The sequence below is a fragment of the Nipponia nippon genome, unplaced genomic scaffold (assembly GCF_047370975.1).
Source record: "Nipponia nippon isolate SJK-2023a ecotype South Korea unplaced genomic scaffold, ASM4737097v1 scaffold_2, whole genome shotgun sequence".
In the NCBI taxonomy this organism is placed as follows: Eukaryota; Metazoa; Chordata; class Aves; order Pelecaniformes; family Threskiornithidae; genus Nipponia; species Nipponia nippon.
In genome coordinates this window covers 130,708,677-130,729,926 of record NW_028262336.1, presented here as the reverse complement: position 1 = coordinate 130,729,926, position 21,250 = coordinate 130,708,677, and the positions used below count along the sequence as shown (strand labels likewise).

Here is a 21,250-nt window from a genome sequence, read left to right as displayed (position 1 = left end):
CCGCTCCCCACTGCCAGCTCTCAGGCACGAAACACTATAAAAGCAGCGGCAATTCATGTTCCCTCGCCCACGCGGGGCGGCCGTCCTGCCCTGTCCTGCCGTGCCGCCATCGCCGTGTGCTGAACGCGACGCCGGCCGCGCCGCGCCGTGTGGGGAGCCAGGTCAGTCCGGCTTCGCCTCCTTCCATTACCGTAATTGCCTCTGCAACCCCAGCTGCTGCCCTGGGCGGAGGAGCCGGGGTGTCAGCCTGGGGATGAATAATTCACCGCCTGGAAACAAAACCTCCAGCCTTAAAAGCCATCGGCGCGCTGCTTGGCATCTGCTGCCGGGGACCGGCGTGGGAGAGGTGCCAGGGAGGTGCCGGGGCAGCGGGAGCCGGCGGCCTCCCGCGTGGCTGGAGCTGGGGAGGTGCTCCGGCACCCCGCTGTCGGGACCTCTGCCACTTGCTGCTTTGTCTCCTGGGCCGTGTCCCTTAACCTCCTGGGATTTCGTTCTCACCAGACGGGAATAATCTTCATCTTCCCCTTCCTTACTGTGACCGGAGAAGCGGGGGCACGGGATGTCCCTTGCCACGCACAGCAGTCCCTCCACCCCAGGGCCCGCAGCATCTCCCCTCAGCTCTTCCCGCTGCCACGGCCTCAGGAGGCTTCGGGCCCCAAACTTGGCTGCGGACAAGGTGACATCTCCCTTTCAGCCCCGGGGTTTCCTTTTCCGTCTTGCGCTGGGTCGGGATTGCAGGGAGCGCCCCCCCCGCTCCCCGCAGCCCCCCCGGTCCGAGGCGCCTCGAGAAGGTGGTTTCCAGCGCACGAAGCTGCGGGCTGGGAGCGAAGCCGCAGGCGGCTCCAGGCAGGCAGGAGAGCGCAGTGCCGGACAACACGGCGAGGAGCGACCTCGTCCCTGCCTGCCCCAGCCCACCGCTCGGTCCTTGTCACCATGGTCCTGGTCCCGAGCTGCCCGGAGCAGGCAGAGAAGGGGCTGCCCACCGGCACGGCAGCGAGGGTCTCGTGGCAGCGAGGGTTCAGGGCGCGCGTGGCTGCTGGCGGGCAGAGCCTTCCCCGGGCGTGGGCGGCCGACGGGCAGCCGATGGGCAGCCGACAGGCAGCGTGTCGCTGCCGGCAGTGGCTCAGCACCCAGACCCGGCCCAAAGGGATTCAACTGCACCCAAACCCTGTCCCGGTCCCCTGCCGGGTCCCAGCCAGGGCCCCTCGGGGGTCGCTCCCCGTTGCCCCCCACCGCAGGGCTCGCTGTTGCTCCCCAGGGGGCCGTGCCCCCCCCCGCCCTGTCCCAGCCCTGACGTCACCCAGCCCTTGCAGGTGGCACGGCCCCCCCCGTGTCCCCCGGGACCTGCACGGGCGGGCGCGCGGCAGGATGGAGCCCGGAGCTCGCCCGCTGCTCGCCCTCTGCCTCGCCAGCTGCCTCCTGGCCCCGGGTAAGCGGCGGAGGGGGCGGCAAGGGGCGCTGACCCCCACCCAGCCCTGGGCGCGGGGAGAGGGTGCCCCGGCCCCTGCGAGCAGCAGCATCCCCGCACATTGGGCATCCCCGGGTGGGGGATGGGGTCGGTGGGACGGGGGGGGGAGGCTTGGGCTGGTGGTGGGGAGGGGCGGGGGGCCCGGCCTGCTCCCCCACCTCGCTCAGCTGCCAGCGGGTCCCCACGGCCGGGTCCCGCGGGTCCCTGGGGAGGGGTCTGGCGCTTGCCGCCGCGGCCCCCCCAGCCCCGGTCTGGGTCCCCGCAGGCTGCTGGGGGGCGCAGGGCAGGTTCGCCTACAAGCTGCTCCACGACCTCTTCGCCAACTACTCCAGTGCCCTGCGCCCCGTGGAGGACACAGACCGGGCGCTCAACGTCACCCTCCAGGTCACCCTCTCCCAGATCATCGACATGGTGAGTGGCCGGGCATGGCACCAGCACCGGCACCGGCACGGGCACTGGCACCGGCAGCCCAGCCCTGCCCAGCCAAAACGAGACCGTCCTCGTCACGCTCCTGGCCGCCGCTTAGACAGGCTCTGCTCCCCCCTCAGTGGGTCCTGCTCATCCCAGAGCTGATGCTCATCCCTTGAAACCAGTCCAGACCCCCTCAAAACCAGCCCAGCTGCCCCCAAGCCATCTCAGACCACTTGAAGGTAGCTCAGACCCCCTCAAAACCAGCACAGCCCCCCCAAAATGAGCTCAGGCCACTTGAAACCAGCTCAGACCTCTCCAGCCTCCCAAAACCGGCACAACCCCCTCGACGGCAGCTCAGCCCCTTGGGACCCTTGCAGGGGCTGCCGGGCTGGGGGCCAAGGGGGCAGCGGGCGGCGCTGGGGTCCGTCCCCCACGCCCACCCTCTCCCCTCGTCAGGACGAGAGGAACCAGGTCCTCACCTCCTACCTGTGGGTCCGCCAGGCCTGGCTGGACGCCCACCTCACCTGGGACAAGGACGCCTACGACGGCATCGACAGCATCCGCATCCCCAGCAGCTACGTCTGGCGGCCGGACATCATCCTCTACAACAAGTGGGTGGTGCTCAGCACCCCCCACGCTGCTCCCGGAGCCGGGGGGGCTCAGGCTGGGGCTGAGGGGGGCTGCACGAGGCATTGCCAACCTCGGGGCTGCACGGCTGCGTGAGCAGGGGGGTCCTGGCGTGGGTGATGCTGGGAGATGGCCACCTCGGCTGGGTGACAAGGGGGGGGCCAGGGAGGGCAGGGAGCGCTGGCAGCAGCCCGGTGTGCCTGGCACCGGCCTGCCAGCCGGGACGTGCCACCACGGGGGTGGCGGGGGGCACCGAGCCCCCTCTTTGGGTGGCAGGGTGACGTGGGGAGGGGACATCGCGCTGGGGGCAGGCGCTCGGCCCTGGCCCCGCAGACCCTCGCCCTGCATGAGGCTCGGGGCCATCCTGGCCCCATGGCCGTCCCTTCCCCAGTGCCGACGACCGCTTCGGCGGCTCGATGGAGACCAACGTGGTGCTGCGCTCCGACGGGCACATCATGTGGGACTCGCCCGCCATCACCAAGAGCTCCTGCAAGGTGGATGTCTCCTACTTCCCCTTCGACGGGCAGCGGTGCCACCTCACCTTCGGCTCCTGGACCTACAATGGGAACCAGATCGACCTCCGCAACCGGCTGGACACCGGGGACCTGACGGACTTCGTGGAGAACGTGGAGTGGGAGGTACTGGGCATGCCGGCCACGAGGAATGTCATCACCTACGGCTGCTGCTCCGAGCCCTACCCCGACGTCACCTACACTTTGCTCCTCCGCCGCCGCGCCTCCTTCTACATCTTCAACCTGCTCCTGCCCTGCATCATGGTCTCCTTCCTGGCGCCCCTCGGCTTCTACCTGCCAGCCGACTCAGGCGAGAAGGTCTCGCTGGGGGTGACGGTGCTGCTGGCCCTCACTGTCTTCCAGCTGCTGGTGGCGGAGAGCATGCCGCCCTCGGAGAGCGTCCCGCTCATTGGTGAGCCTCAATGACACCCAGGACCCTCCCATGGGACCAGGGCGTCTGCGCCGGGGCGACGGGCAGCACCCACACCGGGGGGCTGTGGCGCAGGGATGGGGTGCAGGTCTCTACCCCCTCTGCCGCGGCGTCACCACCCATTGCCCACGCAGGGAAGTACTACATTGCCACCATGACCATGATCACGGCCTCTACTGCGCTGACCATCTTCATCATGAACATCCACCACTGCGGGCCAGGGGCCCGGCCCGTGCCCCCCTGGGCCAGGCGGTTCATCCTCCACCACATGGCCCGGCTCTGCTGCGTCTACGAGGTGGGAGAGAGCTGCAAGAGCCCCCGGCGGGCACCAGGAAGGCGGGTGGGCAGGGGGGACGCCGGTGTGCTGGGGGAGAGCCCTGAGGAAGGGGAGGTGGGGGCCGAGGCGGGGGTCTGCCCCCGGGACCGCTGCCTGTGCCACCACGATGGCCTGCTGAGGAACGTCAGCTACATCGCCGGCTGCTTCCGGCGCCACAGAGCCGCCCAGCGCTGGACCAGTGAGTGGAAGAAGGTGGCCAAGGTGATGGACCGCTTCTTTATGTGGGTCTTCTTCATCATGGTCTTCCTCATGAGTGTGCTGGTCCTGGGCAAAGCTGCTTGATGGCCCTGCGGACCCACCGCCCCGATGCACCCCCTGCCCATGACCACCCAGGGACAGTGGCGGCTATGGGTGCCCCATGAGGGTGGCTCATCCAGAGCACCCCCAGCCACCCATGGAGCTGCAGGGTGGAAGCTCCACCAGCAGCAGGGAAGAGGACCCCGACAGCAGGACCCCGGCCCCGGCCAGGGCCGTCCCAGCTTCAGGGCTGAGCGGTCCCAGCCCCCCAGGTGGCTGCGCCAGGGCCTGTGCCCCCGTGCCCCCATTGCACCCTGTGCCCGAGAAATCCAACAAGTTGGAAATAAACCCTGGAGCGTGTGTCCTCCCTCTCCTGCCTGGGGGCTGGGGCATCCTGGGGCCTCGCCCAGGAAGGGCTGCGGCACTGGCACCAGCAGCAGCCAGCGTGGGCTGGGGGTGTGCGCAGGGTGGGCAGCAAAGAGGTGTGGGACCCTCAGGAACCCTTCTCTCTGTGGGGCCATGCCCAGTCCTTGCAGCCCCATCCAGAGCTCTGCAGCGGAGGGAGGGCTGGGCAGAGCCTTTCGCTCCGTGGATGTATATATAGAGATATAAAGATATACACAGACACACATACATACCCCTATGTGGGCACTGCTGGCTGGCAGGGTCCTGCTCCCCGAGCCCTCCCAGTCCCCCAGCTACCGGTGCAGCTTGAGGGTCTCATATCACCCCAAAACCACCCATGAAACCCTGCAGCACCCCAAGCCGCGGCCACTGCTCCCAGCGGTGCTGGCCACCTTCTGCCCCCTCCCGCGTCCCCACCGGCATCTGCCGCCCTGCCCAGCCAGGGACTGCGTCTGCTGCAGCCCCCCGAGACACTGCTCCAGCACCCAGCGGCACTGGGGACGATCCCAAGGGAGTGGGGAAGGGCAGGGCAGGTCCGTCCCAGGGTCCATCGGTGCCTGCGCAGCCCATCCCTGCAGCAGTGTCCCTCCCCAGGGACCCGCATCAGCACGGCATGGCATGGCACAGCACGGCACGCTTTGAGGTCCAGAGCCAAAGCACATGGTACCATGGGGACAAGGCAGCACCCGGTGGCAGCGGGGGAGGCAGCCCGCAGACGGGCCCCTGGCCTCACTGCCAAGCAGAAGTGAAAGCCCAAAACCTCATCGCAGCGGTGCAGGATCCCACCAAAGCGTCCGGGGACAGCGCCCACTGCCACCCCGAGCAGCACCAGTGCCGCCGCGCCCCCGGCACCCTTCCCTCCCCGCTCCCCAGCTGCTCCCCGGCCGCGGCTTGGAGGACGCACGGGGATGTGGGGGGCAGCACTCTCCGTGAGCGGGGACCCCTCTCAAGGTTACCCCTCGAGGCTGAGCGATCCCGTACCTGACACCAGGCACGGACGGGTTGCTACGTGATGGTTTTTGCATGCATGTATGCTTGACATACATAGAGAAAGCTCACGCGATGATCTTTGTGTCCCATCCTGAGTCTGAGTGCAGGAAAGAGTAGAGTATTGACTGCCAATCCATCGGCGCTTCTGAAATGTCTTACATGCCCCCATGTACTGATTGGACCTCGATAAGCTCACGACTGGATCAGCCCTGCCTGAGTGACCTCTGACTCTTCTCCTGCGACAACGCCGGCAGCTCGGCCGTGCTCAGCCGACAGCCTGTGCCGGGGGGCTGGACCCGCTGCCCCCATCGCTGCTGCGCACCCCACGTACTGGCTGTCAGAGGTGTCGGGGCTGGGCTGGGGTGGCACCGAGGTCTCTCCCGGCTCCGTTAGAGCCAGCGTCACCCAGGCAGGTTTTGCAGCGCACTCAAGCACCACGTGTCCGGCCGTCCGGCACGGGGATGAAGCGACCACTCGGTCCCTGCACCTCTCCCTCGGGGACGTGGGAGGGAGCCCCCCAGGGGGCAAAATCCCAGGGGATGCGGAGCCCCAAAGCCCGGCAGGAGCCCAGGGCCGTGCCTGGCCCCAGAGCCCCAGCAGGGAGCCGAGAAGCCTGGGGCAGACGGGACGCAGCGTCTGAACGCGGGGCGGCCACGGCACCCCCAGGTTCTCCTCCGCGGGGGGTCCTGCTGCCTCCCCCATCCCCCCCCCATTTCCCTTCACTAATTAAGCTGTCCTTGTCTCTAGCCAAGAGGTTCCTTTATTTCCCACGTTTGCCCTCCCGATTCTCCCCCCATCCCGCTGGGGGAAGCGAGCGGCGGGGGGAGCTCGGCTGCGGGCTGGGGTCAAGCATCCAGGGCCTGGGCTCAGGAGGGAGGGACCCGGGCTGGGTTTGGGCAGGACCTGGGCTCAGCATCGAGGGGATCCTCTTTCATTTCAAAAGCTCTGCCCACTGCTGCTGTTCGCTGGAGGACCAGCAGTGGGGGTCTTCCTTCTCCTCCTCCTCCTTCCTCCTCCTCCTCCTGCTCCTTTGCCCTTCCACTTACCCTTCCAGTGTCGGACAACTGCAGCAAGAGACCGGTTGAAGGAGGAGAGCGGTGAGTGGCCCCGGCACCGAGCGCCCTGCAAATGTCTGACACCCCACGGCAGCCCTGACCCGGGGCTGTGCAGGGGGCTGCCGGCCGCTCACTCCATCTCCTCCCTCAGCAGCTTCTCCCCGACATGGAAAGATGGAGAGGAACAGACAGTGGATGAATTGGCTGGCCATCTCCGACAATATGAAGAAAGTCTCTCTTCCTCCCTACGGGCCTGTGTCTCTTGTAAGCCCCTCATGGTGCCCCATCCTGCAGACCGTGGGCTTCCATCAGCTGCCACCCCTGATTCCCAGGGAAACGTCCCAGTCCCTCCCGAGCCCCTCGCATCTGCCATGCCGGGGAAGGGCGTGGAGGGCCGCCGGGTGTCACAGAGGGGGGCTCTGCCTGCCCCACCGTGTCACAGAGGGGGGCTCTGCCTGCCCCACCGTGTCACAGAGGGGGGCTCTGCCTGCCCCACCGTGTCACAGAGGGGGCCGCGCCTGCCTGATGCACCATAAAAGGGGTTGGGGGCCCCGTGGCAGCAGGCAGCGGGCGGTGGGCACCGCAGTCGGGCAGCCTCTCGGCAGCCTGCAGCCTCAGCCTCTGCCACACCAGCAGTGGGGGGGTCCCGCCACTGGGGACCCAGGAGGTCACTGGGGATCCGCATCGCGGGCCTGTGCTGGTGACTCGGAGCAACGCGGCCACATCAGAGCCGGTGCCATGGGGCGCTCCCACATCCCCACCCCGGCTCAGCAGCTGGGGCTCCTGATGCTGGTGCTGCAGCTCAGCCTGGTCTCTGCCGTGCTGTGGGTCAGGCGGCTCCGGGTAGGTGACTGCTGCACCGCACCACGCTGCACCGCACAGCGTTGCAGTGTGGGGTGGCATGGGGTGGGGTGGGGTGGTGTAGGGTGGGGTGGTATGACATGGCGCGGTGTGGTATGCTATGGTGTGGCGTGGTATGGCATGATGTGGTGTGGAGTGGCACGGGGGCTATGGTGTGGGGCCAGGAGCGGCTCCCGTCTCACCCAGCTCCCGGGGATCCTGCAGAGGTGCCGGAAGACGTCAAAGCCTCGGACAAGGGCAGCGAGAGCCCGGCCAGAGAAGCAGAGTGGTGAGTGGCCCCGGCACCGAGCGCCCTGCAAACGGCCGACACCCCACAGCAGCCCTGACCCGGGGCTGTGCCGGGGGCTGCCGGCCGCTCACTCCATCTCCTCCCTCAGCAGCTTCTCCCCGAGCAGACGGAGGAGTGAAGCAGCGCAGGCTGACCCCGGAGATGCAGTGAGTGCTGGGGGAGACCCCCAGATCCTGCCCCAGACCCTCACCCCGTGCCCTGCCCCTGCCCGCTGGCCAAGAAGGGGGTGCTGCCCACGGGTCCCGCCGGAGGGGCCGGGGTGCAGCAGGGCCTCCTTCCTCTGCTCCTCTGCAGGGCAAGCGTGGAGGCTTCGAGCAGAGAGTGCTTGGCCCCGCGGGCTCCGCTGGCCTCCATGGACTCCCTGGGCTCGCTGGCCTCCCTGTCGGGGAACAGCTCCTCTTCCCTGGGCTCCCTCAACTCCTTCCCCGAGCCCTGGTTCGGTGCGGCGGTAGAGGTGGCAGCGCTCAATGGCTCGGGACCCCCCAAGGCTGCCAAGGAGCCGGTGGGGACGCCTGGCCTGGGCCTATGCCAGGACCCACCACTGGAGCTGCCAGTGGGGAAAGAGCAAGAGCAGGTCCCTGGGGACCACGGGAAGAGGGCACAGAGCCCTGTGAACTTGGAGCTGCCCCACGACAGCCACCCGGCCATGGCCATGGACAAGGGGGAGCTTGTCCTCAAGCTTGTCCGTGCTCTCCAGGCCAGCCAGGCAGTGACCAAGCAGTGCTGTGCGCTGCTGCAGGTAGCATTGGCCCAGTGGCAAGGGGCAGTGGGGGGTGACAGCGGAGCCTGCGGTGGGACCCCCTCTGGGGACCCCCCCCGCCCGCCCACCAGGATGGAGGTGCAAGATGAGCTGGGGCTGCTGGGGGCCAGAGTGTGGCCCCAGTGCCTTGGAGCGGATCTGCTGGGGTTGGACATGGACCTGGACAAGGCTGCAAATGGGGACATGGCCGAGGTCCCGGGACCAGAGAGGAGCAACTGCATGGAGCTGGAAAGGAGCAGTCCCACTCAGCTGGGCAGGAGCAGCCCTGTAGAGCTGAAAAGGAGAAGCTGGATGGAAGCGAAGAGCAGCAGCCCCAGGGAGCCAGAAAGAAGCTGGCCCCAGTGCCTTGGAGCGGATCTGCTGGGGTTGGACATGGACCTGGACAAGGCTGCAAATGGGGACATGGCCGAGGTCCCGGGACCAGAGAGGAGCAACTGCATGGAGCTGGAAAGGAGCAGTCCCACTCAGCTGGGCAGGAGCAGCCCTGTAGAGCTGAAAAGGAGAAGCTGGATGGAAGCGAAGAGCAGCAGCCCCAGGGAGCCAGAAAGAAGCTGGCCCCAGTGCCTTGGAGCGGATCTGCTGGGGTTGGACATGGACCTGGACAAGGCTGCAAATGGGGACATGGCCGAGGTCCTGGGACCAGAGAGGAGCAACTGCATGGAGCTGGAAAGGAGCAGTCCCACTCAGCTGGGCAGGAGCAGCCCTGTAGAGCTGGAAAGGAGAAGCTGGATGGAAGTGAAGAGCAGCAGCCCCAGGGAGCCAGAAAGAAGCAGATCCATTGGGCTGAGCAGCAGCAGCCCCGCTGCTGCAGGCAGGAGAACCCTGGCAGAGCCCAGTGCCCAGCAGTGGGTGCCTGCGGGCAGGACACATCGCCGGGCAGCCCCACAGCCGTGCAGGGCAGTACGGTGTGTGCGCAAGGCCTGCGCCTGGCTCTGGCACTGCCTGAAGGCCTGCTGGAGACCCTGCTGATGGCCCCCCTCTGAAAGTCTCTCTTCCTCCCTACGGGCCTGTGTCTTGGCCGTGGAGAAACCGCCTGACGTGCTAGCTGAGCAATTATCCCGGGAGATCCAGCGATTCAAAGAGGACATGTCCGACTCCTCACCCGTACGGACCGGTATCTCAGCCATTAGACGTACACGTCCCTCTGCTCAAGAGAGAGCACGTAGTGGATACACACCACGGGCCGCTCCGTGGTCTTACCTGCGTGACCACGGAGAGGACATGAGGAAGCGGGATGGAAAATCTACCTCGACCCTAGAGGCACGGGTACCTGAGTTGCAAGGAAACGGGAAAACTGTTGCTCTGGTTTCCAGCGAGCAGTTCCCCAGCCAGAGTAGAAGGGCTGATTCTGTTTCCGATCTTAATAAAGGGATTTTTGACTCGCATTTACAAGAAGCGAGTAACGAATGCTATGACCAGGACTAGCGGGGCCCTGCCTCCAGCCAGGTGGAGGAAAGGGACAACCGGGTGTAGCGGACTCTGTGGCTTCCATGGCCTGGCACATCAGCCCCACAGGAGTATACGGCTTTAGTGGACACCGGTGCACAGTGTACCCTCACGTCATCAAGCTATGAAGGGGCAGAACCCAACTGTATTTCTGGAGTGACAGGGGGATCCCAAGAGCTGACTGTCTTGGAGGCCGAAGTGACCCTAACCGGGAAGGAGTGGCAGAAGCACCCCGTTGTGTCTGGCCCAGAGGCTCCGTGCATCCTTGGCACAGACTACCTCAGGAGAGGGTATTTCAAGGACCCAAAAGGGTACGGGGGGGCTTTTGGCATAGCTCCCTGTCCCCGACTCCAAAACCCCAGCGGTTGACCCCGAGTCTCCCCCGGTGCTTTCTGCCAGAGGCTCCAGGTGGGGACGTTCTCCCCGGCTGCGCTGTAGAGCACATTTTTTACACCTTGCTCTGCCGGACTGGCCCAAGGGCTACTGCATGGACTATCCCTCCGTGCCACAGAGGGGGCCACGCCTGCCTGATGCACCATAAAAGGGGTTGGGGGCCCCGTGGCAGCAGGCAGCGGGCGGTGGGCACCGCAGTCGGGCAGCCTCTCGGCAGCCTGCAGCCTCAGCCTCTGCCACACCAGCAGTGGGGGGGTCCCGCCACTGGGGACCCAGGAGGTCACTGGGGATCCGCATCGCGGGCCTGTGCTGGTGACTCGGAGCAACGCGGCCACATCAGAGCCGGTGCCATGGGGCGCTCCCACATCCCCACCCCGGCTCAGCAGCTGGGGCTCCTGATGCTGGTGCTGCCGCTCAGCCTGGTCTCTGCCGTGCTGCGGGGCAAGTAGCCCCACGTAGGTGAGCGCCGCACCGCACCACGCTGCACCGTGGTGTGGTGTGGCGTGGGATGGATTGTGGTGGCATGGAGTGGTGTGGTGTGGTGTGGTGCAGGGTGGCACGGGGGGCTGTGGTGTGGGGCCAGGAGCGGCTCCCGTCTCACCCAGCTCCCAGAGATCCTGGAGAGGTGCCAGAAGAAGTCAAAGTGTCGGACAACTGCAGCAAGAGACCGGTTGAAGGAGGAGAGCGGTGAGTGTCCCCAGCACCGAGCGCCCTGCAAATGGCCGACACCCCACGGCAGCCCTGACCGATGGCTGCCCGCGGGTCCCACCAGAGGGGCCGGGATGCAGCGGGGTCTCTTACCTCTCCTCCTCTACGACAGGGTGAGCGTGGCAGTGTCGAGCGGGGAGCACCTGTACCCGTGGGTCCTGCTGACTTCCTGCACTCCCTGGGCTCGCTGGCCTCCCTGTCGGGGAGCAGCTCCTCTTCCCTGGGCTCCCTCAACTCCTTCCCGGTGCCCTGGCCCAGTGCAATGGCAGAGCTGGCAGCACTCACCCACTCAGGACCCCCCCAGTTCCCCAAGGCTCTCGGGGGGCTGGAGGGTGAGCTGGGGCCGGCCCTTGGCCAGGACCCGCCACTGGAGCTGCCAGCGGGGACAGAGCAAGAGCAGGTCCCCGGGGAGAGCAGGGACAGGGCGCAGAGCCCCGCGGACATGGAGCTGCCCCCTGGCAGCCCCCCAGCCGTGGCCACGGACAAGGGGGAGCTTGTCCTGGTGCTCATCCGTGCTATCCGGGCCAACCAGGCGGTGACCGAGCGGCGCTGCGAGCTGCTGAGGGCAGCGCTGGACCAGCGGCAAGAGGCAGTGGGGTGCAGCGAGGGGGCCTGCGGTGGGACCCCCCGGGGAGCCCTCCCGCCCGCCCACCAGGGTGGGGGTGCAAGACGAGGTGGGGCTGCTGGGGGCCAGAGTGTGCCCCCAGTGCCTTGGAGTGGAGCTGCCAGGGGTGGACATGGACGAGTCTGCAGATTGGGACATGGACCAGGACCCGGGTCCAGAGAGAAGCAGCTCCACGGAGCTGGAAAGGAGCAGCTCCATGGACTCAGGCAGGAGCTGCCCAAAGGAGTTGGGCAGGAGCAGTCCTGTGGAGTTGGGCAAGAGGACGCAGATGGAATTGATGAGGAGCAGCCCCAATGGGGCCCCAGGCAGGATCATCCCCGCTGCTGCAGGCAGGAGCACCCTGGCAGAGCCCAGTCCCCAGGAGCAGGTGCCCGCAGGCAGGGCATGTGGCTGGGCGGCCAAGGAGCTCTGGAGGGCAGGAGCTCCCTCACTGCACCCCACTGCCTCTTGCCGCTGGTCCAGCGCTGCCCTCAGCAGCTCGCAGCGCCGCTCGGTCACCGCCTGGTTGGCCCGGATAGCACGGATGAGCACCAGGACAAGCTCCCCCTTGCCCGTGGCCACGGCTGGGGGGCTGCCAGGGGGCAGCTCCATGTCCGCGGGGCTCTGCGCCCTGTCCCTGCTCTCCCTGGGGACCCGCTCTTGCTCTGTCCCCGCTGGCAGCTCCAGTGGCGGGTCCTGGCCAAGGGCCGGCCCCAGCTCACCCTCCAGCCCCCGAGAGGCTTGGGGAACTGGGGGGGTCCTGAGTGGGTGAGTGCTGCCCCCTCTGTGGCACCCAGCAGCTCCCTGCACCCTTCTCTGGCCGGTGTGGGCAGATGCGAGGGGCTCGGGAGGGACTGGGACATTTCCCTGGGAATCAGGGGTGGCAGCTGATGGAGTCCCACTCTCTGCAGGATGGGGCGGCCTCGCAGGGCTTCAAAGACGGGGAGAAGGAGGAGGAGAAGGAGGAGAGGAAGAAGAAGCAGGAGATGTAGAAGGGGAAGGTGAAGGGTAAGTGGAAGGGCAAAGGAGCAGGAGGAGGAGGAGGAAGGAGGAGGAGGAGAAGGAGGACCCCCACACCTGGCCCTCCAGCGAACAGCAGCAGTGGGCAGAGCTTTTGAAATGAAAGAGGATCCCCTCGATGCTGAGCCCAGGTCCTGCCCAAACCCAGCCCGGGTCCCTCCCTCCTGAGCCCAGGCCCTGGATGCTTGACCCCAGCCCGCAGCCGAGCTCCCCCCGCCGCTCGCTTCCCCCAGCGGGATGGGGGGAGAATCGGGAGGGCAAACGTGGGAAATAAAGGAACCTCTTGGCTAGAGACAAGGACAGCTTAATTAGTGAAGGGAAATGGGGGGGGGATGGGGGAGGCAGCAGGACCCCCCGCGGAGGAGAACCTGGGGGTGCCGTGGCCGCCCCGCGTTCAGACGCTGCGTCCCGTCTGCCCCAGGCTTCTCGGCTCCCTGCTGGGGCTCTGGGGCCAGGCACGGCCCTGGGCTCCTGCCGGGCTTTGGGGCTCCGCATCCCCTGGGATTTTGCCCCCTGGGGGGCTCCCTCCCACGACGTACGCCAGGCATACGTGTCGGATCCTTTCTCTGTCTCCTGGCGGGACGTTCCTTTTCTTATCTTAACGGATGCAGGTTCTGCTGGCACTTGGGGCTATGTTATTTTTTTGGCTTGCAGCGATCTCGGGGCCTTCCTTCATGAAGAAAAATGAAAGTTCACTCGACGGTCAGCGTACCTAGGCGAAAGCTCGCGGCTCACGGCCTAAGGCTTCAGCAAGCCCTGCTATGGATTGGGTTCCATTTGGGCTAGACAGCGACTTGTACAAGAGCTGTCCCGAGCCGTGCTGCCTGCACCCTGCCCTGCCTCCTGCCTTCTAAGCCCCTCCAAATGCTGGGGGCTGCGGACGGGGGCTGACGTGCCGTGGAGACCCCCGCCAGCGCCGCCGATGCCTCTGCACCACCCGTGCCACAACCTGCCCCGTCCTCAGCAGCGTGACAGGGGGGTCGGTGCAAGCACCGTGTCCCGGGTCAGCAGGGCTGGATCCGGCGTCGGCTCCCGCAGGAAAAGGCAGAGCCCCGGCGGGACAGAGGCCGTACCCAGGTTAAAGCAAAGGCAATTTATCCCACGGGGGTTTCCCGACGGACCCCCACAGCCACGCTGCAAGGCGGGAGGGGGCAGCGGCTGCTCTGGGTGCTCGAGGGCACCGTAAAAATAACCATGAGGACGGAGGTGGGGTCTGGATCTGCGCCTGAGCGATCCCAGCCGGGGCTGCTATAAAAAGAAACAGCGGCCGCTTCTCGCCTCTCCAGGTGGCAGCGGGTGGGCGCCAAGGGGCTGGGTGCCACGGGAGCTGGGAGCAGCACCCCGACCCCACGCCTGCCACGGGGCGCAGGTAACGCTTCTCACTGGGGCTCCGGGGGGTTTGCTCCTGGGGGGTGACGCCGCAGAGCTGCGGGCTGCCGGGGCCGTGCTGCCAGGCGCTGGGGACACGCGCCTGTTGGCAGGGGTTAACGCAGGGAACGGGATCGGGGTCTTGGCTGGTGGCGGAACGTGTGCTGAGGGGGTGCCCCTGGCTGGGGATGCACCTGGGGTGCTTTCCCCCAGCCTGCCCTGCTTCTCCCCGCAGCCCCCTCCCAGGCCCCGCTGCCCTCCCCGAGCTGACCCTGCTCTCACTCCTCCACCTCCCCAGCCGCTTGCGGAGGAACCGGCTGCTTCCCTGCCCGAGGCACCAGAGCCGCTGGGGGCTTCCCTCGGGGTGGCTCTGCCCACCATGGAGCATCTGGCGCTGGGCTTGGTGCTGCTGGCTGGGACCCTGGCCACCGGCAGCCCCCTGCACCGGCGAGACCTCAAATCCGTCAAGGAAATGGCGCTGGACATGGTCCCCACCTCCTTCGATGACCAGTACTGGGGCTGCAGCCGCATGATGGAGGAGGAACTGAAGGAGCTCAACCGCACTGAGTTCGCCAACAACAGCGTCTACGCCGAGGCCTGGACCAAAGCCACCACTGAATGGCGGAACCGACGGGGCCATTTCGCCCAGGCGCCAGCGCTGCGGCCGGAGCACGCGATCGCCCTCCTGGCGTACACCCAGCAGGGCCCCCTGTTCCGCGTGTTCAACGCAGCCGTGCGTGAGGCCGGGCGCTCCCGCGAGCAATACCTGGGCGCCTTCGACTTCAAGGTGCTGCATTTCCTCCTGACCAAGGCCCTGCGTGCCCTGCGGGACACCCAGCCCCAGCGCTGCCACCACGTCTACCGGGGCGTGGAGGGCATCCGCTTCACCACCAACCGCAACCAATCCATCCGCTTTGGCCACTTCACCTCCACCTCCCTCGACAAAACAAAAAGCCTACCCTTCGGCAAGGACACCTTTTTCTCGGTGGAGACCTGCTACGGCGTCCCCATCGGGGACTTCTCCTTCTTCCCCACGGAGGAGGAGGTCCTCATCCCGCCCTTCGAGAGATTCAAGGTCACCAACGTCACCCACGAAGGGAATGGAACCCTCATCCAGCTCCGCTCCCAGGGCGCACACAGCACCTACAACTGCGTGTTCGTGCAAGGTGACGTCCCCGCGGGACGGTTCCTCCCCACCGCCGGGGTGCAGGGGCCAGGGGGTGGGGGGTGGCCCCGTCCCACCAGCTCTGCCGGGAAAGGGGGGGCTCGATCGCGGGGAGGGTGACGGGGGGAGCTTGCCTTCGGGCGCGTGTCCTTGCACGTCTCCCAGCTGCTCTGCTTGGGGTTTGCAATGGGGGACCTCAGCAGCAAAGCATGGCGCAGCAAAGCATGGCACGGCACAGCATGGCACAGCACGGCATGGTGCAGCACAGCATGGCACAGCATGGCACAGCAAAGAATGGTGCAGCATGGCATGGCACAGCACAGCATGGCACGGCACGGCATGGCACGGCTGGGTCAGGCCGAGGAGCGGCGCGGTGCGGAGCGTGCAGCAGCCATGCAGACAGAGTTGGTTTCTTTGGCAGAGAAGAGATGCAAGGACCGGCCGTGCGTCTTCAGCGCAGGTGAGCCCCGAGCCCCCGCTGCAGCCGGGGAGGGCCACCCCGGCGCGGCCCCCCTGTCCCCCCGGCTGCCCCTCACCCCCCTCTCCACCACCCCCAGGCAGCAGCATCCTCGGGGACCGCCCGCGCCTCTGGGGGCTGCTCCTGGCAGCCACGGCCCTGGCAGTTGCCTGGGGCCTCTGAGCCGCGACGCCACCGCTGCCACAGCAGCCCGGCACAGAAAAGGCCTTGGGAATGGGAGCCACCGGCTTCACGGAGACGGCGGGACGGGACGGGGCGCCAGGAGGGGCTGGGGGCATGGGGACGGCCCCGCTGCAGGGTCCCGCATGGCGGCCGCCTCTGCCCAGCTCAGCCCCGCCGTGGTGCCACAGGCCCCGGGACGCACCGGCAGCCCCGGGGCACCAGCGGAGCCTGGACGCGGCCCTTTGCAGAGGCGCCGCTGGCGCTTTTGGATGCAGCTGAGCGTGGGGGTCTGCAAGGGGCTGCCCCAGGGACGGGGGCTGGTGCGGATGGGGAGCGAAGGCACACAGCAGGGCTGCTTTTGGGGGTGTCCCTGCCCAGCCTGCCGCTCCGCTGCTCGCCTTTCCCTGGCTCCCCGAGGAATAAAGAGTTGCTGTGGGCCCGCGGTGTCTCCAGGGGTTTCCTGCAGCTCCCTGGGCTGGGGGCAACTCGGGGGGGCTGCAGCCGGGGTCTCCTCCCGCCCCCCCCCGCCCCACCATCGCCAGCCCTCCTGCATCCAGAGCATCCCGCAGAGCGATGCCTGAGCCCCAGGTCCTGCTCAGGGGGTCCGGGGCAGGGGTGTCTCCTCCTGGGGTCTGTTCCCCTGCCTGTCCCATGGCTGCCTGCAGCCCCCCAGCGCCTGAGAGAGCAGGGAGGGGGCTGGCACCGGCCGCCCCAGCCCCAGTGCCCAGGAGCAGGGCCCTGCCAGGACAAGACGGGTGGGGGGCTGCCCCATGGAGCAGCACATGGGGCTCCACGGCGCCGTGCCGGGGGACAGCCCTGACCCCCCCGGGGGTCCCTGTGCACCCTCCTCCTCCTCTGGGGCTGGGCACAGCCATGGGGCCAGGCACCGCCATGGGGCCAGGCACCCCCGGGGCAGGACCCGGGCTGTCCGTGGCTCTCCAGCCCCTCGCCAGGCACGGAGGGGGTCAGGGATGGATCCTGCCCTCCGCGGGCACCAGGGCCACCTCCTCTCCCTCCCTCCTCACCCCTCTGCACCCACGGGCAGCCCCATCCGCAGGACACGGGTGACACTGGGCAGCCTCGATGTGCTTTAATCAACCCTGGGGTCCTCACAGCCAGCTGCGGGCAGCGCTCCCGGCTCGGGGATGGATGCCGGGGGCCCCACACACAGCAGGGCCGGCAGATGCGGGGCCATGCGGACCCCACGGCGGGGCACGGAGACAGGCCTCTGCGGAGGCGTCACGTCCCCACGCAGAGGTGCGGGGCCGTGGGAGCGGGAACCCGCACCGCGGGGCGCTCACCCGTCACGAGTTGCTCCCCGGTCTCAGCCCAGTCCCCCGCTCTCGGGAGGGGCTGGGGCCAGGGGCAGCCACCGCACCTCCCTGGTATCGACGCCGAGGGGGCTGAGCACCACGCAGGTGAAGTTGGTGTGCAGGTGCCGGGCGCCAAAGGAGCCGAAGTGCAGGTCACGGCGCAGGGTCACCCCCGAGCCCCGCGGCTCCTCTCTGTGGACCCAGCAGGGACCCGTCAGCGCCCACCCCCGGCTCTGTGACCCCCCCCGGGCTGGGGGACCCGGGGTCCCTGCCCCAGCCAGGGCTACCCCTCCCTGCCAGCCCCAGAGCCCCGCGCAGCCCCGCTGCCCCCGGGACCCCCCGACCCCAGTACTCACAGCACCGTCCCCTCGCACACGGCCCCGTCCGGGTACAGCTTCTCCACGAAGGAGCCGTTCCCCAGCCAGTAGAGCAGCGTGAGCTCGGGGAGGCCGCTCACCGCCTCGCATGAGATGGTCACGCTCTCGCCTGGAGCCGGAGGGGATGTGGGGGTCAGGGGGGCTGCGAGCGTCCCCGGTGTCCCCCAGGCCACACTGCTCCTGCCCAGAGGCACAGCCCCAGAGGGTGGAGGATGAACCCCGCTGGTGCAGGAGCCGCCCCGCCGTGCCCCCCTGGCTGGGGGTCTCACTGCAGCCCCCCCATGCCCAGGCCACCCTGCAATGGCCCCGGGGGTCACTCACCGGGGTGGGGGGGCTCTGCCGGCATCCGCAGGGCGGTGATGCTGGGGGGCCGCAGGGCCATGGCACCTGGGGGAGCAGAGCGGGGTGAGGCAGGGGGACGAGGGCTGACCCGAGCCCCACATCTCCGGGGTGGGTGGGGGGGCAGGGTCCTGCGGAGGGGACACGGCTCATCCCCCAGCCCCGCACAGCCCCCCTGGGGGGCACAGAGCCAGGAGCCGGCCTCCCCCACCCCGGCCCCCAGCAGCCCCCACTTACCCGTGCAGCGGGAGGCCAGGGCCCAGCAGAGCAGGGGCAGCAGGAGCCGGGCAGGGGGTCCCAGGGTCCCTGCGGGCAGAGATGGGGCTCGGTGCTGGGCACGCTGGGGTGCTCCCCCCGAGCCCGGCATGGCTCCCCCCAGCATCCCCCCCAGTATCCCCCCCCAGCATCCCCCCCCCAGCATCTCCCGAGCCTGGGACGGTCCCTTCCAGCATCCTCCCCCCGGCATCCCCCTCCCCAGCATCCCCCTCCCCAGCATCCCCCCCCCCCGGCATCCCCCTCCCCAGCACCCCCGGAGCTGCTCATGGTGCCCCCCCCAGCATCCCCGCAGCCTGGGCTGGTCCCCCCAGCACCCCCCGCCGCCCGGCACCCCCGGAACGGCGCCCCCCGCCCCGGCACCGGGCTCCTTCCCCCTCCCGGGTCCCCCCGGTCCCGCGGCGCCCGTACCGGCGGGGCGCAGCGCAGCCATGGGGCGGCGGCGTCCGCGGCGGCGGAGCTTTTATGGGGCGGCCGGGGGGGGCCGGGGGCGGGAGCGCCGTGACTCACCGGGAGCCGCCCTCGCCCCGGGGCCGGCCCCGCACCGCCGCCGCACCGGGCCCCGCACCGCGCCCCCCGGCCCCCCGGCCCCCTCCCGCCTTTCCCCGACCCCCCCGTGGCCCATACCCCCCGTGGCCCACGTCCCCCCGTGGCCCACGTCCCCCTGCCGTGGCCCATATCCCCCCCGTGGCCCATGCCCCCCTGCCACGGCCCATGCCCCCCCGTGGCCCATGTCCCCCTGCCGTGGCCCATATCCCCCCGCCGTGGCCCATGTCCCCCCCGTGGCCCATGCCCCCCCGCCACGGCCCATGCCCCCCAGGACCCCCGGCTGTGCCCCACAGCCCTCTGCACACCACGTCCCCCCCATCCCCTGCCCCACGTCCCTCCAGGCCCAGCCTCGCTGCACCCCGCGCGTCCCCCCCACCCTGCCCCGCATCCCCCCCCGTGCCCGTGGGCGAGTGGCCGTGGGCACCCCCGGGACGGAGGAGCCCGGGGCGCTGAGCCGGGGGGTGACGGGGCGCGGGGACAGTCCCCGGGGCTGGTGGCAGCGCTGGCGAGCTGGGAGCTTCGGGGTCAGTGGGGGGGACCCGGGGGCAAGGTAGGGGCTGGGCAGGGGGAGAGGGAGGTGGGTGAAGCCCCCCAGGGACTGAGCACCCACACTGGGGGGAGCCCTGGGGGGTCCCAACTGGGGCAGGAACACGGCTCCAGGGGACGAAGGAGAGAAACCCCCCAGGGACCCACCCAGGCCTTCGCTCCGGCGCTCGACCGCGCGGGAGCCAGCACCGAGCCAGCCCGGCGAGGAGCCCCAGCAGCAGGACCCCGGGCCAGGACCCGGCCCCTCTCCCCCTTCCCGTGGCAGAGCCCCCCGGAGCCAGCCCGCGGCCGCGGGGGCCCAGCAGGAGAGCAGCAGGCACCAGGGTTTCAGTAGCCCACCGCCATCGGGCCGCAAAGCGGGGTGAAGCCCCCGGGCCTCCTCCGTCCCCAGCACGGCCAAGGCAGGGAGCGAGCACGGGCACGGCCACGGGCAGGAGCAGCCACCCGAGCCCCCGCGCCCTGGCCGCTCCTGCGGTGCACGCACAGCACCAACGCACCGCAGGGAAACAAAAGCCCCTAAAACCCCGGCGACGTCTCCGGCAGTTGTTCTCGACAGTTCCCGGACGGGCAGGACCGCGGCTGGGAGAGGGGTTATCTCGGGGACCTCTGCAAGGCTGCCAAGCACAGCACGGCCCCTTCCTCCCGCCAGGATGAGGACAGCGGCCGCATCCTCCCCGCAGCGCCCGTGCGCGCCGTAGCCAGGGCCGCCCCAGCGCTGGCCCCGGGGTCCCACGGGCAAGCGGGGGCCGGAGGCAGCGACCGCGGGGGGATGGCCCAGCACCCTCCGCTCCTCCACCATGGCCCTGCTCCCCACGAAACCCCAACCCAGCTGAGCTCAGGGGACCAGGAGGTGAAATCCACGGGCAGGGGCCGTGCAGAGGGTGCTCTGTCCCCAGCCGCATGTGGCATCCATCCCCCCCCGGGAGAGCGTGGAGGCAGGAGGAGCAACCGCGGCCTCACCTCGGGGCAAGGGAAGACGATCAAGAAAAACCCTGGGCCACGTCTGCGTTTCCAGGACTCTATTTCTGTGTTTGGCACAACATCGTGACGTGGTTTCGCCCAAAAAGAAAACCAAAAGGGCTCGGCGGGGCATGTGGCGCAGCCACGCCGGGTCTCCCCGGGTGACACAGCCCACGCTGCACCCGCAGCCCAGCCGCGCTGCGGCCGCTTCCCAAATCCCCCACGCGAAGCGGCGCAGCCCCTCGCCCCAGGAGCGGGCTGGCGTTGCCTCCTGTCCCCTCACTGCGTCCCCCTGCCAGAGCCCGGCACCCTCAGGGGACACGGCTGGAACCCCCGCGCCGCCGGCAGAGCCGACTCCCTGCCACCCCCAAAAACGCCCCGGCCCCCCGCGAGCCCCGGGGTCGGGGACCTCGCCCCCCCCGCTGCCAAAAAACGAACTCAACACCCCTTGTGCAAGAGGGATGGAGGCACGGCTCCACGCGCCGGCACGGCACAGAGCGATGCCAGGGCAGGGAAACGCCGGCAGCAGCCCAGCCCAGCCCTGCCCGCGCCCTTCGTGCCATCCCTTTTATTACAGTGCCAAAAAAAAAATACCAGCCAGCGCGGCATCCCCCGAGCCCTGGGGCAGGGGCAGCCCGCTCTCGGGCCGCTCTTGACGTACCGTCACCATCAGACAAAGGGGCGCAGGGAGAGAAATGGTGCGGCACCGCTCTGGGCCCCGGCTGGCCCCCGAGCCGCAGCAGCCGGGCAAGGCCGCCGGCCCCCGGGGAGGAACGTAGAAAAGAGGGGAGCGTACAAAAGGGTGACCCGAGGCAGAGCCCACCGTCACCGGCTCGGTTCCTCCCCGCACGCCCACGGCACCGCGAAGGGGACCTGGCGGCCAAGAGTCCGGCCCGCGGCGCTCCGGCAGCCGAGCGTCCCCCCGTCCCCTCTTCCAGGGCGCCGGGCTCCAGCCCCCCGGGCCGCCTCTCCTCCACAGCCCCCCACAGCAGAGGGGCCCAACCCTGACCCTGCTTCCCCGCGTCCCCTCCTCGCTGCCGGCACGGCTGCTCCCGGGAGCTGGCGTCGGAGCCGGCAAAGCCTTGGCCCTCTCCGTGTCGCCTCTCCCGGCAGAGCGGCAGGAGAGGGAGATGGAGAACAGCCCCCAGCCAAAAGCTCGGCACGGCG

The 21,250-nt window shown here is 69.0% G+C and overlaps 3 protein-coding genes across 4 annotated transcripts; 2 read left to right on the top strand and 1 right to left on the bottom strand.

Moving 5' to 3' along the window:
- The first annotated feature begins 1,368 nt into the window (after positions 1 to 1,368).
- CHRNA10 (cholinergic receptor nicotinic alpha 10 subunit) lies at positions 1,369 to 4,067 on the top strand. The gene is made up of 5 exons (XM_087758323.1): positions 1,369 to 1,429; positions 1,734 to 1,879; positions 2,336 to 2,490; positions 2,898 to 3,430; positions 3,583 to 4,067. Exons 1-5 carry the CDS (start codon positions 1,369 to 1,371, stop codon positions 4,065 to 4,067), a joined length of 1,380 nt encoding a protein of 459 aa, XP_087614449.1.
- Positions 4,068 to 13,788: 9,721 nt separating this feature from the next.
- On the top strand, positions 13,789 to 16,145 carry ART1 (ADP-ribosyltransferase 1). Its single transcript, XM_087757771.1, has 4 exons — positions 13,789 to 13,922; positions 14,220 to 15,087; positions 15,508 to 15,546; positions 15,644 to 16,145. Exons 2-4 carry the CDS (start codon positions 14,301 to 14,303, stop codon positions 15,724 to 15,726), a joined length of 909 nt encoding a protein of 302 aa, XP_087613897.1. The 5' UTR covers positions 13,789 to 13,922; positions 14,220 to 14,300; the 3' UTR covers positions 15,727 to 16,145.
- Positions 16,146 to 16,801: 656 nt separating this feature from the next.
- IL18BP (interleukin 18 binding protein) lies at positions 16,802 to 21,249 on the bottom strand. 2 transcript variants are annotated; one of them, XM_087759195.1, is made up of 5 exons: positions 20,084 to 21,249; positions 17,993 to 18,061; positions 17,738 to 17,803; positions 17,396 to 17,525; positions 16,802 to 17,231 (listed from the first exon to the last, which is right to left on the bottom strand). In XM_087759195.1, exons 1-5 carry the CDS (start codon positions 20,214 to 20,216, stop codon positions 17,051 to 17,053), a joined length of 579 nt encoding a protein of 192 aa, XP_087615321.1. In that variant the 5' UTR covers positions 20,217 to 21,249; the 3' UTR covers positions 16,802 to 17,050. The 2 variants fall into 2 exon arrangements, with proteins under 2 accessions (XP_087615321.1, XP_087615322.1); XM_087759196.1 differs by lacking the exon at positions 20,084 to 21,249 and adding an exon at positions 18,440 to 18,517.
- Between the last annotated feature and the right edge of the window lies 1 nt (position 21,250).

Excerpts from the sequence above, each read along its gene's own strand:
- IL18BP (XM_087759195.1), bottom strand. The coding sequence starts at position 20,216 with ATGCCCCGCCGAGCCCTTTTGGTTTTCTTTTTGGGCGAAACCACGTCA. Across the intron at positions 17,526-17,737 it reads GGCAGAGCCCCCCCACCCCG|GCGAGAGCGTGACCATCTCA; the intron begins GTGAGTGACCCC and ends CTCCGGCTCCAG. Across the intron at positions 17,232-17,395 it reads GTGTGCGAGGGGACGGTGCT|AGAGGAGCCGCGGGGCTCGG; the intron begins GTGAGTACTGGG and ends CTGGGTCCACAG.
- CHRNA10 (XM_087758323.1), top strand. The coding sequence starts at position 1,369 with ATGGAGCCCGGAGCTCGCCCGCTGCTCGCCCTCTGCCTCGCCAGCTGC. Across the intron at positions 2,491-2,897 it reads GACATCATCCTCTACAACAA|TGCCGACGACCGCTTCGGCG; the intron begins GTGGGTGGTGCT and ends TCCCTTCCCCAG. Across the intron at positions 3,431-3,582 it reads GGAGAGCGTCCCGCTCATTG|GGAAGTACTACATTGCCACC; the intron begins GTGAGCCTCAAT and ends TTGCCCACGCAG.
- ART1 (XM_087757771.1), top strand. The coding sequence starts at position 14,301 with ATGGAGCATCTGGCGCTGGGCTTGGTGCTGCTGGCTGGGACCCTGGCC. Across the intron at positions 15,088-15,507 it reads CAACTGCGTGTTCGTGCAAG|AGAAGAGATGCAAGGACCGG; the intron begins GTGACGTCCCCG and ends TTTCTTTGGCAG. Across the intron at positions 15,547-15,643 it reads GCCGTGCGTCTTCAGCGCAG|GCAGCAGCATCCTCGGGGAC; the intron begins GTGAGCCCCGAG and ends CACCACCCCCAG.